The following is a 20,166-nucleotide window of genomic DNA, read 5'->3' as shown; positions in this document are numbered from 1 at the left end:
CGCTTTCAAGTTCAGCTTCACAAACAGATGCAATACCATCATCTCCAAACTTCTGACAATACCTCAGAATCAAAGTCTTCTTCAGGGCGATGCCCATCTTACTAAATAAGAAAAAAAGAAACTGATAAGGCCAAAGGCCCTCCAACACTTGGAGGTGCCTTCTCTATCCAACCCTGTGGAGGTTCACAATCCATTCGAACCTCTAGAGATGGAAGTCACTCCCACTGTGCCAGTCCATGGGAGTAGACTCCCTTCCCGTTCCAGATCACCAGTTGAGCCACCGTGAGCTCTTCTACTTGTATTATCCAATGGATTTGCAGAGGGCTACGGACTAATTTCAATGATTTACAATTAATACTTCAGGATTATAAACGATCGGCTTTATCCATACAAGAAACTTACTTAAAAAATACCGATCATATTGACATCAGACAACATGATTCCTATCATTTCTTTTCTCCTCCCGGTGCAAAAGCAACTGGAGGCTCCTCTGTCTTGGTGAGGCGGGATATTCTTAATAGCCCACATGAAGCTGTTGCTGTCCGAGTTACAATGCACGTTGTTCTCCCTTTGTGCTCTGTTTACATTCCTCCATCATCTTCTCTTAGACAGGCTGACCTTCAGTATTTGTATGACCAACTCCCCAAGCCCTGTATCATTATGGGCGATTTAAATGAGCACAATCCTATTTGGGGCAGTACACATACAAACAACAAAGGAAAGATCCTAGAAGATTTTATTTCTAATAACGATTTATGCATATATAATGATGGTTCGAACACATATTTACATCCAGGTGCAGGTACTTACTCTTCTATAGATTAATGGATTTCAGACTAAGCTTTACTGATGAGTTCGAATGGTCGGTCCACGGTGACCTCTGTGGAAGTGACCATTTTCCAACTATATTAAAACCTATTACTCCTTCTGATGTACCTCCTGCATCAAGATCTTTAGTAAAGCTAACTGGCCCTTGTTTGAAAAAATGTCTTCAAACAAATTAAAACCTCATCTATTTCTCGATGTTCCTGACCCTGTTCAATTATTCTCTGATGAACTTATCAAAATAGCCGATGAATGCATTCCGAAGTACTCGGCGAATCCTCACATACGAAAACCATAGTTTAATAATGACTGCAAACTAGCTGGAAGCAAGGAAAAAGCCAGAGGATTATTTTCATCGCCATCCTATGGCACATAATTTGAACAAATTTAGAGTTTAAAATGCTAAAAGCACAGCGCACTTTCAAACCAAATAAACGCCAATCATGGCAGAACTAGGTTTCAAAAATGTATTCCCGAACTCTGATGATCCAAAAGATCAAAGGTAAGGGTTCAAAATCCAGCATCCACCATCTTAAAAATGGGGATGAATTACAAACTGATAGCTCAGATATTGCAAATAAACTGGGGGAAACTTTGGCGAATAACTATGTACCTAAATTTCAAAAATACCAAAAGCAGCAAGAAAAGAAAAATTTCAATTAGATAATGGGGAAAACTACAATGAAATCTTCTCCATTCCTGAGCTCCACACTGCCCTAGGGCAAGCTCATGATACTGCTTCAGGAGCAGATAACATACGCATCAACTCCTGAAACATTTACAGGAACCTTTGTTAGAAACTCTTCTGCTATTTTTTTATGAAATTTGGATGTCTGGTATAATTCCTTCATTATTACCAAAACCTGGACGGGATCATACCGATCCCTGAAATTAAAGACCCATTTCATTGACTAGCTGCGTTTGCAAAACCATTGAACGCATGGTAAATAATAGATTGACATGGTATTTCGAAACTAATAATTTAATAACAAATATTCAGTGTTGTTTTTGTAAAAGTCTCAGTACCATTGACCATTGCAATAATAAACAAGGAACATGCAGTGTCTATCTTTTTCGATGTAGGAAAGCATATGACACTACATGGAAACACGGTATTTTAGAATATTTACATGACTTGGGATTAAGAGGCTGTTTGCCTCAATTTATATCCGTGTTTTTAACTGACAGGCAATTTCAAGTCCGCGTGGGTTCTTCCCTGTCTGATTATTATAATCAGGGTCAGGGTGTCCCACAATGTAGTGTCTTGTCTGTCACATTGTTTAGAATCAACATAAATAGCCTCTCTAAATTTTCAAATGATTCAATTGACGGATCGTTGTTTGTGGATGATTTTTAGGTATCTTGTGGCAAAAATATGCATACATTTGAAAGACAATTACAATTGTGTCTAAATAAAATACATAAATGGTCTTTAGAAAACGGTTTTAAATTGTCAAAATCTAAAACAAATTGTCTTCAATTTTGTGGAAAATACAAACATCATAGAGACCCCGAATTAGTTTTGAATTAGTTTTGGACGGTTAAGGTTGTCAAGGAGGCAACAGTTTTTCAGTTTAGTGATCTTGACAGCAATAAGGTAGTGTGGCCTCCTTAGTCTTTATAGCACATCCTTGCCCCAACGCTTGCTATCTTCTGTACCTTCTCGGTACAGCAAGCTTCACTGTCTGTTTGTTGTTTAACGCCACAATATTCCAGCTATATGACGGCAGTCTGTTAATAATAATGTCTGGTCCAGACAAACTACGCAATTAGGATACGATGACATGCATCAACCAAGACCACCCGATCCCGATCTCATGATAAGCATAATCGCCTTTTACAGCAAGCAGTGGTTGCTGAAGACCTATTCTACCCTGGATCTACACGGGTCTCTGAACTTTCGTGCATCCTCTGATTGATGTTATAGGGCCTATTATTTATTGACCAATTCTACTGCCTTTAATGTTTTGTAAACCTCCTCCTTTGTGTTTCAATATAATTTGTTAATTATTCACTGACGTGTGGTTATTTACTGATTCCACAATTTTGCACTGTACGTTCTGTGTTGGCCTTCGCGTTTCAGTTTGGAAATCAAAAGTAACATCTCGTACATCTCATTGTTTGCCTGGCGTTGAAGAACCACTCAGTCCATCAAGTAAAGGCAAGTGGATGTCAGGAAACATGGCTTCCAGACCATATCTGGATCACGCCTCACACTATAACTTCACACAAGGACCAGCCTTTGTTTGTGTAGGTCGTGGTCTTTATTGTCGCTTGATGCAGGTATGCACATCCTGCGTTGAATGGACTGCTCTTTGCCCCTGACCGGATGAAGGTTGAACCGTCCGTCCAGGCATAGGATGTCTCACTGTACACTTGCAGACCAATCAGTGCTCCTGTAAGGAACGTGAGACGCCGTCTAGAATGTTACATTAGTTAAACAAGGTGGTTACACCATGTATGTTCGTTAAGACGTTTATTACTAATTATATATGGACGACGAGATACTCAAAGGCAGCTGTGATTAAACCCAGCTATTGCTAGATGAAGAGTTGTAATAATTACTCTAACATTTTCTCATGTGATAGATTAGCTGCTAGTGTAGCTACTGTTCTCATTGATTCTTTTGCAGATTGTTTACTTTCTGGCTGCTTGCTATAAATCAGAGCTAAGGGACTGGGACTGATCTTCCCCAAGTAATAGTAAATCAACATTTTCAGCCATAAAAACCTGTTAACGGACAGTAAATATGTATCACAGATCGAAGACTATAAACTAACAAATTCAATTCAAAAATCATGTACCACACGTCTGTACGTATCAGTGTACTTAATACAGGCTATTAGACACCAGAAACCAGGTCTCTTTACTGGGGAAGATTCCTCTGCTACCTGCTGGAGGACGTACCGTCACGTTGTATCCTACCTGGTGGGTGTTTGGCAATACCAGCCTATAAATTTCAATATCAAAGACGACAATATTATGCTTGCAGAAATGTACCTAGATATAATAGGAGTTACTCATCATATCACTGTCACTATCATCTAACCAAGGGTAAAACATGTTTTGTTGGTGTTCGCGCTCCGTGACTTTGTCAGCCTGTCAACATGGATCACTGCACACAAAATCAAACACTTCTTTTCGTTGACTTGACCTAAAAGGGCGGGAGCATATAGTTACACCAAGAACTTCCGTTCGTCCTTCCGAGAATGTTTCTTGTTCGACCGATAACTTGAAAACAACTGAATCGATTCTTCTCAAATCTTGTTTACACTATCTATCCAAGTAGCAGATCTGAAGTGCGAAGGTTGATTTCAAATTCAATATTTTGACTTTCTGAATTTTTCGGATTTTTTGCTGAAATTTTGTGTTACCTAAACATTTGTGCAACCTATAACTTTAAAACTACTTGATGGATTCCTTTCCAAATGTGATAGTTTCTAGGAGAGGTACAGTGCAAAGTTGTGGCTTTTTCTGTGAGAATATTGCTTTTTTCATGTTTTGATCTTAGAAATATGTTTATACCCACGACCGAAAACGGCATTGGTATTTAGTTCTTCCAAGCAGTTGCGTTCGACGACCCTACCGCCAAAGAAATTTTGCAAGCTTCAGTTGAAAACTGCACCATGGAATATTTTAGGAAAACATTCTATGTTATTGAGAGGTGCCAAGGTATGACTTAAACAGTAACCTGCTGATAATTACCTGGTGTGAAAAACCCTTATCATTGACAGACTTCTTATCATTTTGTGAGAGTTAAACAGTAACCTGCTTATGACTACCTGGTGTCAGAAACCCATATCAGTGACAGCCTTCTTATCATTTTGTGAGAGTTTAACAGTAACCTGCTGATTATTACCTGGTGTGAGAGTCGGACTCCGTGGTCTAGTGGTAGAGCGTCTGCCCGGGGAGCGGAAGGTGCGGGGTTCGATCCCCGGCCGCGTCATACCAAAAGACGTTAAAAGATGGTACTTGTTGTTACCCTGTCTGGCGCTCGGCATTAAGGGGCTAAAACAAGGACTGGTCGGCTCGGAGTCAGCATACTGTGTCTGAGTGGGGTATTCATGTTAAACTGCGGCATGGTATCTCAGTGAGCTAGCACTATAAATCGGCATCATTCTGGACTAGTACAAGCAGCCACACAAACACACACACGTACATGCACGTCGCTATAAGTGCAATAATCTTGGACGCGACGTTAAACCCCATTTCACCTTACCTCACCTGGTGTGAAACACCCTTATCAGTGACAGCCTTCTTATCATTTTGTAAGAGTTAAACAGTAACCTGCTGATTATTACCTGGTGTGAGAAACACTTATCAGTGACAGCCTTCTTATTATTTTGTGAGAGTTAAACAGTAACCTGCTTATAATTACCTGGTGGGAAAAACCCTTATCAATGACAACCTTCTTATCATTTTGTGAGAGTTGAACAGTAACCTGCTTATAATTACCTAGTGTGAGAACCCCTTATCAGTGACCCTTGACACTAGGTAAGAAGCAGGTCAGGTGTGATAACTAGGTTATCACAAAGAGAAATAAAGTCATAGGGTGAGAAAAACGTGATATTTAGAAGATGCAAAGCCTAGTAATTAATGTCAGTGTTGTTGCTGACGTCGTGGTAATACCACGTGGTAGACATCCATATAGAAAAGGAACATTTGAACAAACTCACTCAAATTGACAATTGTTATCGGGTAAAAATATTCATCAAAGTAAAGTCAAGCATACCCTATCCCCTAAAACTTGCTGATGAAGCAGCAGTGCTTCTTTGATTCATGTCATTACTGTTATATCATTGTGTTTTTTAAGCGAAACAGGCTCAAATGTTAAGGCATCAATATATCTCCAATATCATAATTGTTCTTCAACTGATGTTGGTTTCGAGGTCATTGGTATCAGCGAGCCCTTTACATATTTTGCTTTGCTTGTGGCTGGAATATTGCCCAGTGCATTTACATAGTTTCTGTTACGTACCATATATAGAAGACGTTCTCGTCATGAAATCTCCAATGTAGTCGTGCTTTTGTAAGGTATTAAGTATCATTAGACGTCCGCCATCACTCTCACAACGGGACTGGCTATCTGCCCAGTTTATCCAGGGACTGGTGTAGAGCTTGTAACACAGGCGTGGCGACAGGACTAGCGTGTAGCCTTGAGACACAGGACATGAATCTGAAGACAGAAAGAGCCATCAGTATTAGTTATCATCCATGACAAATCATACCGCAGTCCGCAAACGTTTGACTTGAAACAGAATACACCATGACTGTAGTACGTCATGGTTGGAGTATTTTCTTTCTGGCTAGAAAATTATATATGCAATACAACAATAGGTTTTTTATATCAGAAATAAATGGAAAATTCTGAATCTGTTTAGGATGGACTGTTGATAAAGTTGGTTTCTAATTTGTTTCAACATAATCAGCTCCGAGGTCCACGGATTTTTGCCATTGATGCTTTAGTGCATGGATCCCACTGGTGACGAAGGCTTCCTTCTGGTGGTATAAAACATCCTCAAAGGCAGAACTGACGTCATCGTTATTTGCATAATGCTTGCCAGACAGTTATTTTTTCAAAGTTGGGAAAGACAGGAAATCTGACGATGCCTCGGGGGGACGTTCAATAAGTTCAAAGCCACAGCCATACCAATGACAGACGTTCTGCATTGTCTTCGGGGAACAACACACCCTGAGTTTTCCACGACGTGTATGATATTTTCACGTCTTTAACTGCAGAATACCACAATATTGACCGTTAATGGCCTGACTTCCGTGGGAATTCACCAGTAGGATTCCTTTGTTATATTCTTCGGAGAGGTCAAATGTTTCCACTGCTTTATCTGTTGGATATTCTCTGGCTGACAAAATTAAATGGATCCGATTCAAAACAACATACACTACTGCCTAAAAGTTCATTCCCCCAACACGCGTTGAGAACGCGTGTAACACGCATGTGCCACGGGTGCTCAACGGGTTGCACACGGGGTGAGCACCCGTTGGACACGGGTGTGCAACGGGTGTGAATCGCGTGTGCAACCCGTTGCACTCGCGTGTGCCACGCGTGTAACACGGGACCGGGTTCCAGTTGAAGTTGACAAATTTATCAAATGAATAGTGAGATAAAACAAAACAGTGAGATGTGAAATTTGAGTTAATGAGCGGCCATTGAGCTGTGTTCACCAGACCGTAAATACAAGGTCGGCCCATCTTAATTAGTGATCGGTTGCTAGACTTTTATGGCATGAACCATTCCACTAGGGTCCAGTCTAGCCATTGTGGCTAGCCGACAGTAGAACAGTAGTGAATTTAGATGCGAGTTTATTGCTAAGGGAACCCCCGTGTTGACACGATTGTCGCGGGTTGGTAAATGTTCGCCATTAATAAAATAATTGTTTGTGGATTGCGAACATATTCATTTGCCCACACGAGTCATTCCATTTGATTGCAAATATAACGTTTTTCGTTCGCCAAATTTATGCTTTAGACAGTTCAATTATGACATAGCTGTCACCACTACTAATGTCTCATTATTTCACGTAGGAATATGTCCCATTTCCCCACACCCCACTTTCTGTGTTGTATTTTGAAAAATAAATAAAGAAGGTTTTGAGTGAGACACTTTTATACTTATTATAAGAGGATGTTGTAAATGAATATGAACAGCCATGCTGTCTGACAGTTGATAAAATTTGAGATCTTCACAATCACCGGGTGTGACCATGTAGACAGAATCTCGTTAGGGTTTGTGATTTTTACATTTGCCCAATGACCATAGTGAGTATTGCTGGGGATACCAAACGTAACAGTTTATTATTAGAGGTTGTGAGTACCTACACCACGTAGATAGGATATCTTTAGGATTTTAATCCTTCTTTGACATTTTCATAAACTTGGCAAGTGATGATGAATTTTAATATTAATATTATTATAGTTTATGAAATTGTTAATAAAACTTTAATAAAATTGTGCTTCACTCTCACGAAAAATATATTGTCTGTGAGTAAATTTATTTGTCACGTTACATCGGCATTTTTCAGTGATATTGGGACTACATGAAACATGGCTGGTTTTACATTTCTGATACAGGTGCTTGACTGACTGAGTAGTTCATGATCAATAAGATATGTTTAAATCAGTCAAGTTTGCAACAATAGATGAATAAGTTGATACATTTAGACCGCAGTTACCGATTAACAACTTAAGACATAAGGACAGGGAGGAGATATATAACCAAACCTATGATCCTGTTGAGACAGTTGACAGTTAGAACGTTGGATTAAATGACAGTAACTAATTTGAACATTCCCCAGTTATATCATAAAATACATCATAACTCATAACAGTCCGAGAGACAGCTTCCAGACATATACAAGTATTGAAGGGACAATCGCTTTTGACAGTTTAAAAATAAACTCACCTTAAGGTGCTTGGCAAGTCAAAACTGATCTCCCTGAATATGTTTTTTAGGTTTGACAGCAACTATGCTTGTGGATTTCAGAGATAGACATGATTGGTTAGCTAGATGTTATTACAATAAGCGAAAATGTCTTAAAAGTCCACAGTTGGTTTAATAGTACAAAAAGTGTGTTATAGATCTATCAACGTTTTCTTTTTTTGAACATAATATTTGCACTATATTGCTGTAAGCTGTAAATAATCTAGCCTCCCCATGTACGTAACTTACATATATTTATGTATGGCCAGAACAGCAAATAGAGTTCTGGTAGATAGGTACCTCGGAGATTTAACGTGCGCTTTCCGACTTAAGCCTACCTCGCACACGGGGAAGCACTTGTACTATTAGGGTAAAAAAGCGTAATGATTAAATAAAGAAGTGCAACCCTCCAAGATCAAAGGCGCCGCACAGCATTTATTAGATATGGGGTCGTCCGTTTCGCTTTGAACAACCACCCCACCTGTCTGTAGGAGTTATATAATCGGTGCGCAAATAATTGTGTCAAGTCCACTGCCGGGCTGATGCGGTGTCAGTGTCAGCGATGAACATGAATGCTCAAATTATAGACTTGTAGCACTCACAAGTTGCTTAGCCAAAATATTTGAAAAGTGTATATTCAATTCTCTGATAACAGCAAATATAACCTTAGAAAAAGATTCAACATACAAACAATCAAATGTAGAACACAGTCCTATGCTTATTATCATTTCTTCTGGATATGATCAACCTGCGGAACCCTCTATCCGATGAAGTAACTAATGCTCGCTCATTAAAAGAAATCAAATCCTTAATTAATCGTTCTGATGCAATTATTAATAATTTTGACTTCAAATATTTTCATAGATCATGCCAAATTGTCCACTGTCGCCTTAGGCTCGGCTGCAGTGACTTAAACGCTGATAAGTTTAGACGACATGTATCAGACATACCAGACTGCACTTGTGGATATCACCTTGAAGATGCAATTCGCTTTTTCTATAACTGTTAAAAAATACGATAATATCAGAAACACTGTGTATTTCTACACACATGGGTATGGTCTAAAAATGATATTATATGGCAGTAGTTAAGCCGTTCTACAAACATGACTCTTCTTAAATCAGTTCATGACATCATTGTCAAAAGCAAAAGGTTTGAGTAGCTTAATTTTATGCATGTAGTAAAGGAAAACTGCATTACCTTATTTTACAGACACCACTTGCTTCAGTGTATTGGCTTCGTGTATTTCATTTGTGCATTTTGTATGTTTATGTTCATCACTCTCTTATATATATCCAGCTGTTGTTAAGTTGTTACCTGGAGAGGTATTACATAAGCAAGTTTTGCTTGTTTACCGATCCAGATTTCTTTTGAAATAAAAATACGTTTAAGCCAACACAGCTAACCGTAAAACACATGATTGTAAACTATTCAAAAAGGGGCACTAATCTCTGGCTTCTTCTCGGGTGTCGGACTCAAACTCATTTATTCTTAGAATAACAAGTCATACAATTATCTACAATTTTTATTATGTACAATTTAATAAAAATAGGATACGTGGATACTAATACAATTTACCAATTGTATTGTACACATTGTTAAGGAATTTAGATAGGCCTTTTAGATTTCTTACACTGTTAGTAGTCATAATTTTCTTAAATGTTTGGAAACTTAAGATATTGCTTATTTAAGAGTTCATATCGCCGTTGGTGAAAAGCTTCACATCGGAATATATAATGCAATTCATCTCCCACAGCGATAGAATCACAGAGTGGACACTGGTTGTCTTCCCTGGGAATGTTCAGCCATCGACCAGTTTCAACTGGTACTCCTTGGTTAGAAAGTTCTGACTTTTAGTATTGGGAGAAATATTGATTTTGAGAACAGTAGATGTTTCGCAAATGAAGGTTGATTCTTCAGGTAACACGACCTTTGGATTTCCGCTTGGGCTTACTAGCTGCCGTGAGTCAATTTGCTCGTTAACGCAACCGAGCGTGACAAGAGACTGGGCTACCAGTCTGCAAGGACAGCTAAATAAACTTACGCATTTTTGAAAACTGATTGGTTACCCGTGATCTATGAAGATTTCAACAAAGGGCGCATAGTAATTAATTTCTTCAGCCTAAACAAACAGACAAATAACGGCGAAAGCTCATCGGATGTCGTCATTTGGAAATACCCCTGATTGTTACAGTTTGATAATAAAAAAGTATCCCTGAGTGAAAGCATTTGCGGATTTCGGATTGCGTGGATGATACAATTACTACTCCCTTGTTGTCATCCACATTTTCTGGTATAACCCTACACTTGTGTATTTGTCGTAATTCACTTGCTGCTCAGTTAATGAATTTATAACATGTATACTTAGTTGTAGCACCACTCAGGTTACCCGATAAAGGTTCAAATTTGGTCTTTCTTGTACCTGGGGTAATTATTTAATCTAAATCCAGGTTTGAAGTGAGGTGGAATGTGAGTTATGCACGTCGCAGCCCAGCAAGTGATGTATGATCAGTTGCTTTACTTTTTTTGTAAATCAACTGATCATTCCCAGACATCAAAGGATCAACAGGAAATACGTTGATTGATTAATTACTGTTATCTTGCACAGTGGATATGTCAAAAGTAAGTGTTTACATGTGAAGGTAGGGTTACTAAACCTAGGGAATACTCATATCATGGTGTGAAGTACATATGTAAAAACAACATACTTTGTTCAAAGGGTAACCGATAATACACTGACTGGTTGTTCATTGTTATCTAACTCAATGTATGTTTTTAAGAACCGTGGACATTATAAAAACAGTTGTCACGTGGGCTTTCTCAGCTAACTTGGCACCTATGTGAAACAATTGAAACAAAATAAGTGATCAGTTAAGAAACAAACACGGGTTATACTATTCAATACATTTATATAACGTTTAATACGATATATTTAAATATTTTAATATATTTCATATATATTCCAAATATTGTTTCCAAATAATTATTATTAAAGTATTTGATTCTCACATAGACATTTTACATCGAATAAGTATTTTTGTACAGCTGCAGACGCAATGGATATTGTTCCTGTATGTTGATATTCCCGGATACATTATAACTTTGGTAGGTTGTTATAATGATATTTGCATTTTGTTTTCATTCATTCGCTGCAGCTTTGAACAGAATCATTCTTGTTCCTTTCCGTTTGGTTGGGAAGTTTTTCGATGCGCGATAGACGGTGTTTTCACAAGTATTTTCTTTTGTAAGCGTGTATATGTTACAGTCAATGTGTAAAATATGATTCACTCAGGCAATTTATTAAATATCTAAATATTTCAGTCATTTTACAAATTGACTGAATAATCCATTCATTTATTTAACCGACTGACTAAAAATGATAAAGACGACCAAGAGAGCTTAAACACATCACAATATATTAATTATGCTAAGAAAAGAAGCCAAACAATACAGAACTGTACTTGGTGATGATATTAAACATAAACAAATATTTGGAATTCGTTATCATATTAATAAAGATGGACATATTTTTCAGTTAATTTGTAAAATAAACTGAATATTTAGGCGTTTAATACATTTCCTTAGTGAAATCTGTTTACATTTTGAATGTAAACATATACACACGGTAAAATAAGCAATGTTCAGTGAAATATTTACTCTGTGTTGCAAGTCAAAATAGTGTACACGAAGATCGCACAATTACCAAGCAAGTGACTTATCAAAACTGCATCACCATTACCGATGCTCCCCACAAATATACCTACATTTCAAAAACTGTATTTCATTTTTGTTGATCAGTTATACGTCCTTCTACTTTCAATTAAAATGCGCTTACGAATGGCGAGCACAGGTCGCGAACAAGTCTAGATTTCTGCTATATCATCCGGGTACTCACTGGGAAAATACAGTAATGCACAGGTAACAACTACTCCCGCGGAATTGCTTTAGATCAGTGCTCCTTTGTACGTTGAAATACTATATATTGTGAATGCCAAAATGATGTATCAAGGATCAAGTAGAAGATACATTGACCGTTGCGCTGGGAGTTTATTCAACAGACCGTGAAAATAACACTGCTATATCTTATTATTTATTTTAGATGACGCAGGCAAAGCTCACTTCTCCTGGCGGCCATTATCAAACGGCCAGCTAAAACCCCGCGCTTACGTCTACAGGTCTCTTCCTGTAGTACGGTAATTAGTATTCTCTCCCTCAAGTGTATCCTCAATGATACAACCCACCCTCATTAATTACATGCTGCTCTTTTCCAGCCTCACGGCTATGGAGCTGTGATAAAGAGTCCAAGTCATCATAAAGTAATTAGGGTCCAATAAAAACAATGCGCCGCCAAACCTCATACATATTATCACTGAAAGTCGTACTACAGACGGTTAATGTCAAATCACAATAAAAGCATTTCAATTGCAATAACATGTTCCAGGACCATGTATTCTCTTAACACCATCGGATTTAGAAGCAATGGTCGTATAAAACAAAACAGATCTATTTAATCGCAACAGTATTCATGTTATTCCCACAAAATCACATAAAGAAAGGAGACATTAGGAAATACATGTGTATTATCATTTTTAATCAGGATAACAAAATTTTCTCTCCTTGTTACCACCTCCAGGTTCAGCTTAACACGGGTCCTCCTTTGGTCAAAAGTTTGTTCCCCCTCTAATGAGTGTGTCACGCGTTGCACACGAGTGGCGGACGGGGTGCACACCCGTGTGCAACGCGTTGCACACGGGTCTCACACGCGTGACCAACCCGATGCACACTGGTTGCGTAACGCGTTGCCCATGCGTGTAAGGGGAATGAACTTCTAGGCAGTAGTGTACATCCTCACAAGAGATAATAACGACCCTGAAGCGTTTCAGTTCAGGAGTCGGAAGCTTTCGCGCCCAGTCGTTATTCAGTGTAATTCAAGATCCATTATTCCGAACTAGTACAATGTCATACAGTTACAATAATTGTTCAACGGCAAATGACACTGCCATATAACACTCTTCCCCCTTCGGAGAAAGAATGTTTGAACACATTAAAAAGTACTAAGAACAGTCAATAAGAGTGAATATTGTGAACGATAATTATGAGAAATGTTTACAAAAATGCAAATCATATTCAACCAACTCGAGACAATGCATCAGCAGTAATGTTGTCTATTCCTTTGATATGCTTGACGGGCTGTCGAGCCTAGTGGTTAAAGCGTTCTCTCATCAGGCTGAAGACCAGGTCGATTCGCAACATGGGTACAATGTGTGAAGCTTTTTTCTGGTGTCCTCAGCATAATATTGCTAAAAGAGGCATAAGACCAAACTCAATCACAGACATGCTTGATGTCTAAATCAAACTTTTGCAAAGACAGGCCCCAGCGCATTAGGCGTTGGTTTTTGTTCTTGAAATGAAGAAACGTCAGTGGATTGTGATCAGTGTACATTGGGTTGTCACAAAGCTAACAATAGAGTAAGAACTTTTCTTTTTTTTTTCAAATAAAGATGGAATAATGTCAACTTTTTGTAAATAATGTCAAACAGGATGATCAAAACCTGATGCATCTTCCTGCAACAGGACCGCTCCTGCACCAATGAATCTTTTTTCCAAGGTTTTTGTACTTGGAGAACTGTAGAATTCATAAGAATGACTTTAATGTTCTTTAGAGCAGCCTGACAATTACTGTCCCAAACAAATTTCACCTTTTGACCAGCAAAATAGTGAGATGGGCTACCACCACATTTGAGAACGTTTTACAAAATGTACGGTAGTGACCAGCCATACCCAGAAACCTCATAAGTTCCTTTTTGTTTTGTGGAATTTGAAGTACCTTCCACTATTGCTTGTATGGGCTGTATCTGATCTTGGCCTATGGCATGAGCTTCCAAGTTAGCTAAAACTTCAGAATGGTTTTGCTTAGGGCTAGCATAATCAACAATGCAATAATTCCTATCAGTATCATAATCTGATAACCATTAGAGAAACAGTGGCAACACACTGAGTAGGTACATTGTAATTTCTTTCCTGATATAACTCACGCACTCTTTCATGATACTTTCTAATCATATTGAGACGACAAAGCTGTGTCTCTTTACGACGGTCTATTGTACGTACAACATAGTCAATATCACTGTCTGTCAATAACATACGGACCCTGGTACTAACAAGTCATGGTCGACTAGGGATTGGCAAAAACACTAAAATTTTATAGCCAGAATTGAAATTTCTCTCTTTTGAAACTTTTTGTCCTAAGTTACTTTCAAACTTCACAAACGAAAGCCTCGGCTGAAATTATGAGACAAACTCCAACAAACCCCATTCAGGCCTATCACAAAGCCAATGCTCCTTCAAGTGCTCTAATGTGTATGAAATGTACGGCCAAAGGCAAGGTCAAAAGGACTGAGACCTAGAGATTCCCTCACCGCATACAACACCAAATTAATGCCTTCATCCCAATCCTTCTCAGTCTCAAAACAGTAAGCCCTAACCATATTCTTAAGAGTCTTATGAAATCTCTCTAAAGCTTCTTGACATTCAGTAAGATATGCACTCAACTAGACTAGAGTTATGCCTAACTTCTGCATAGCCTGTTGGAAAACACCGGATATACAATTAGAGCCCCGATCGGACGGAACAGTCGTAGGCAAATCAACCATGGTGAAGAACTTTACCAAAGTCTTGATATTAACCTGAGCTATAATTTTCCGTAAAGGTTTGGTTGGTTAGTTTGTTGTTTAACGCCGTACTCAGCAATATTCCAGCTATATGACGGCGGTCTGTAAATAATAGAGTCTCGACCAGACAATCCAGTGATTAATATCATGAGTATCGATCAACGCAATTGGGATCCATGACATGCATCAACTAAGTCAGCGAGCCTGACCACCCCGATCCCGTTAGTCGCCTTTTACGACAAGCATAGTCGCCTTTTAGGGCAAGCATGGGTTGCTGAAGACCTATTCTAACCGGATCTCCACGGGTATTTCCGTAAAGGAAAAATTCTAGAAACCTTACAGAAGCACACTTGATAGTTACTATGTACTGAGTTCTTGGCTTAGTTTCAGGAAAAGGACCAACACAATCAATGATGACCCGGCTGAAAGGTTCTTCTCTTCAAAAGCTGGAATGGGTTTCAAAGGTGCGGCTTGGATTTATTGATTTAGTTTGCCAACCATTTGACACACATCACATTTCTTTTGCAATATTCAGCCACATCATGCCACAAGTTAGGCCCAAAGGGGCAGAATTGTGCCATACGATTTGTTTACACCAAAATGACCTGCCAAAGAAGATTCATGTGTCAAACCCAAAACATGCTTTCAATATAAATTTGGAATAAAAATTAGACGTAAAACCTTCCACTCGTTATCTGCTCCTAAACAGCTAAACTGTCAGAATGATGAGTACTCTGACTCGAAAATTAAGACAGATCAAGAGAATGATCCATAAACGTTCCAGCCAAATCATAACTGGAATCATTCTCAGATCAACTTTGCTTAGCCATAGCATGAGTAACAACACAAGAAGGAAAAATATCTCGAATTTCTTTTAAAGATTTTCAGTACTTTCCAAAGTGCTAGGCTCAAGACAAACTACAGGATCAGCCAAATATCTTCCCCTTCTAAATCGTACCCTTTGAACAAGTCTACAACCCCTACCTTGACCAACCCTGACACAAATTCTGTCTTCAAATTCAGAAATTGGAGAGGCGCACTGGTAAAACCACACAATCCCTCCAACAAAACCCCAGAGTTCGCCGATGACTCCTCAGAAGGGGGCAAAATACCATCCACAGTCAGAGTTAGAAGAGTACCAGCATCCCTCAAAACGGTAATGGGCCTAAGGATGGAACTCTCCCCTTTAGCTTTGTTTTTAGCTTTACTAACAAAAGGTAAGTACTCCAATCTCACCACAACATACTTTGATGACTGTACTACAACAGCTTTCTCCCCTTTAGCTTTGTTTTTAGCTTTACTAACAAAAGCTAAGTACTCCTATCTCACAACAACGGACTTTGATGACTGTTCTACAACAGCTTACTTCCCCCATTAGCAGAACCACTAAAAGGCTGTCACCCGACAATCACAAAAGTATTCGGGAGGAATGACTGTTCTTGAAAGTGAGCTTTCTACACTCAGACATGATATGCCCTGGCTTGCTGCATTATCTACAAGTTGGCTCGGACGGAAATTTTAGAAGCAAATGGAGTAGAACCTTGACAACCTTGACAACCTTGACTTCCTTGACTTTCTGTCAACGTACTCAGAACCAGATTCGTTAGAACTAGATCTAGGAGGGTTATGAACTATCCTTTCCTGATTTATATCCCTGTGAACAGGCTGATAATAAGAACTCATATCAATAAGTAAGGCAGAAAATCCTTTCTCACCTTTTCCATAACACACTTTGCAATAACATTGTCCCCTGATTTGAGGCCATTTCAAACTTAGTCGCCTTTTCAAAATGTGAGAAGATCACATTCAGAGGAGTGAGTGAGTGAATGAGTATGGTTTTACGCCGCTTTTAGCAATATTGCAGCAATATCACGGCGGGGGACACCAGAAATGGGCTTCACACATTGTACCCATGTCGGGAATCGAACCCGGGTATTCGTCGTGATGAGCGAACGCTTTAACCACTAGGCTACCCGACCGCCCCCATTCAGAGGATGGTTGGTTGGAAATAAACCAAGGCTTGCTGTCAAAGGTGACTAAGCTTGTCGTAAAAGCTTGTCGTAAAAGCTTGTCGTAAAAGGCGACTAAGGAGATCGGGTGGTCAGGCTCGCTGACTTTGTTGATGCATGTGATCATATCCTAATTGTGTGGATCGATGCTCATGATATGAATCACTGAATTGTCTGGTCTAGACTCGATTTTTTTACAGACCGCCCGTGATATAGCCGGAATATTGCTGAGTGCGTTATTAAACAACAAAACAACCAAACAAACAACCTCTCACGACAGAAGTCGCTTGCCAATTAAATGTCCACAGGACCACCAAATGTGACACTTATGGCGATGTAATCAACAGGACCGCCATGTCAGAGGCAATCCCTGTAGTGTCCTCCCACCTATACTTTCACAAATTGTTCTTTTGATGTGATATAATTCAATCCACGGCAGTAAATGTTTTTGACCAATTCTCTTTGTTATTTGTGATAAACTGCTTTCCATTGGAGTATATAAATAACAGCATCCAAAGCAAGGCCACCTCTTTGAAGACATAAAGTACCTGAACTTCCTGCACAAGCACCTTTGATTCATGACATCACTTCAGCTACTGCTGACTGTAGTAAAAATACAAGACAGTATTGCAAAATAGTGTCATAACACCAGAACACGCTTCGAACATTGTCCACTTTGGGGGTTTCGTACATAATGAGCGAACTCTTAAACAACTACACTACCCGGCCGTACCACAAATACGGAGTGGGCAAGCGGTCAAAAGCGCCAGGCTAGCAAGCGCCAGGTGCTGAAATCATATCCCGCTAGTGACCGGGTTGTTAAACAGACCAACAATGTTTACAGGTCTCTACAGTGTTGTCACTACCCCTAGTGTACAGTACATTCACCCTGTGCACTCAAAAGAACCAACTCCTCCGATGGTAGATGACTAGATGGTGGAAACACGAATACGTACATACACCCGAAACACGTGTGGTGTCACCCTGGGCAAGTGACTTAGTTCAAATGTGCCTCTGTTCACCCAGCAGGGAATGGGTACCCTCTGAGCAGCTTGGGTTGTATACTCCCCAGGGAGTTGAGAATGATAGCTGGAATGCAAACGGGTCCACTGGTCGGGGAACAGTTATAAACCGCATCTGAGCAGATAATAGTACCGGGATACCTGCGGTATATAAATGTATATGAAAGAAAGAAAAGAAATACAAGGAATAGGATCGTATGTTGAAAAGCTAATGCATATAACATCTGACCTGCTTGCTTGTGGAATGTTGTTGCTCCGGGGAGAAAGGAACCAGGTGTTGATACGAAGGAGCTGTACTTGAAGCACTGGCCATCATGAAAAGTCACAGCAGAACACAGCTCGTCCTGTGAGCAAAGCACACAACATTTCAACCTAGACTGAATTGGTCTGACGTCTGATGGAGGTTCTATTGTCTGGAAACCGTCCAGTGTAGCCTCTCTTTCAAAGTCATGTTGGGTGTAAGAGTTTCCTGCCAACACGCTTGAAATGAAGACAGAGACAAGTAATAACACCTTCATTCTTCTGTCTAGATAGAGACAAGTAATAACACCTTCATTCTTCTGTCTAGATAGAGACAAGTAATAACACCTTCATTCTTCTGTCTAGATAGAGACAAGTAATAACACCTTAATTCTTCTGTCTAGATTGAGACAAGTAATAACACCTTCATTCTTCTGTCTAGCTAGAGACAAGTAATAACACCTTCATTCTTCTGTCTAGATAGAGACAAGTAATAACACCTTCATTCTTCTGTCTAGATAGAGACAAGTAATAACACCTTCATTCTTCTGTCTAGATAGAGACAAGTAATAACACCTTCATTCTTCTGTCTAGATTGAGACAAGTAATAACACCTTCATTCTTCTGTCTAGATAGAGACAAGTAATAACACCTTCATTCTTCTATCTAGACAGAGACAAGTAATAACACCTTCATTCTTCTGTCTAGATAGAGAATAGTAATAACACCTTCATTCTTCTGTCTAGAAAGAGACAAGTAATAACACCTTCATTCTTCTGTCTAGATGGAGACAAGTAATAACACCTTCATTCTTCTGTCTAGATGGAGACAAGTAATAACACCTTCATTCTTCTGTCTAGATAGAGACAAGTAATAACACCTTCATTCTTCTATCTAGACAGAGACAAGTAATAACACCTTCATTCTTCTGTCTAGATAGAGAATAGTAATAACACCTTCATTCTTCTGTCTAGAAAGAGACAAGTAATAACACCTTCATTCTTCTGTCTAGATGGAGACAAGTAATAACACCTTCATTCTTCTGTCTAGATGGAGACAAGTAATAACACCTTCATTCTTCTGTCTAGATAGAGACAAGTAATAACACCTTCATTCTTCTATCTAGACAGAGACAAGTAATAACACCTTCATTCTTCTGTCTAGATAGAGAATAGTAATAACACCTTCATTCTTCTGTCTAGAAAGAGACAAGTAATAACACCTTCATTCTTCTGTCTAGATGGAGACAAGTAATAACACCTTCATTCTTCTGTCTAGATGGAGACAAGTAATAACACCTTCATTCTTCTGTCTAGATAGAGACAAGTAATAACTCCTTCATTCTTCTGTCTAGATTCACATGGCTGGTACTACAGATTCATACCCACAATTCTTACTGTAGTTTCTGTTGTTTTCATTTACCAATTGGAATAGTCCCTGTTGACAACTATAATAGACATTGCCGGGAAGACGATGCTCTTTAAATCTTTAATGAAACGTGGCACATAGTGCAGACTCGTAAAGTCCCCGAGATGAGCCACACTGATTGGTTCAACTGATCGAACAGGATCACAAATCTTAAAGTGGAATAACAGGTTTCAGGTTCCAGAGCCCTATTGATTATTAAGTGGAGAACTAGTGAATGTGAAAATTAGACACTAGCAGCACTGTCTTTTGACGCGACACAACTAAAAGTAAAAACAATATCCAATTTTTTTTTTCAGGTCGGTGTAATGTCCCCATGGGTGTTGTGACAGTCTGACGGCGGATCGTTATCGAGCTGTGATCCTTTTGATCGTCTTTAAGCTCATTTCTACCCAACCGTGGGATACGCCGTAAAAATCACGGCAAGAACAAACATTCCTGTAAGGAATCAATAACCCAGATGAGATTATTAACCCAGTGTGTGTTTGTTAAATTTTCAGATTGTCAGTTATAGCACTGAGTGAATAGAAAAAGGA

General features: G+C 39.1%; 1 protein-coding gene across 1 annotated transcript; it reads right to left on the bottom strand.

Annotated features, from left to right (window-relative positions):
- Positions 1–740: 740 nt before the first annotated feature.
- LOC124120451 lies at positions 741–19,672 on the bottom strand. The gene is made up of 3 exons (XM_046483273.2): positions 18,195–19,672; positions 5,804–6,001; positions 741–3,221 (listed from the first exon to the last, which is right to left on the bottom strand). The coding sequence occupies exons 1-3, from the start codon at positions 18,481–18,483 to the stop codon at positions 3,037–3,039; spliced, it is 672 nt and encodes a 223-aa protein (XP_046339229.1). The 5' UTR covers positions 18,484–19,672; the 3' UTR covers positions 741–3,036.
- Positions 19,673–20,166: the final 494 nt, after the last annotated feature.

Source organism: Haliotis rufescens, unplaced genomic scaffold, assembly GCF_023055435.1.
Source record: "Haliotis rufescens isolate VD_foot unplaced genomic scaffold, xgHalRufe1.0.p SCAF_24, whole genome shotgun sequence".
Classification (NCBI taxonomy): Eukaryota; Metazoa; Mollusca; class Gastropoda; order Lepetellida; family Haliotidae; genus Haliotis; species Haliotis rufescens.
Note: the sequence above shows the minus strand (reverse complement) of the source record. Positions and strands in the feature narration are given on the sequence as shown.

Coding starts and splice junctions, on each gene's coding strand:
- LOC124120451 (XM_046483273.2), bottom strand. CDS start 18,483: ATGAAGGTGTTATTACTTGTCTCTGTCTTCATTTCAAGCGTGTTGGCA. Junction 6,002..18,194: donor AACATTCCACAAGCAAGCAG/GTCAGATGTTAT, acceptor TTCTGTCTTCAG/ATTCATGTCCTGTGTCTCAA. Junction 3,222..5,803: donor GAGAACGTCTTCTATATATG/GTACGTAACAGA, acceptor CGTTCCTTACAG/GAGCACTGATTGGTCTGCAA.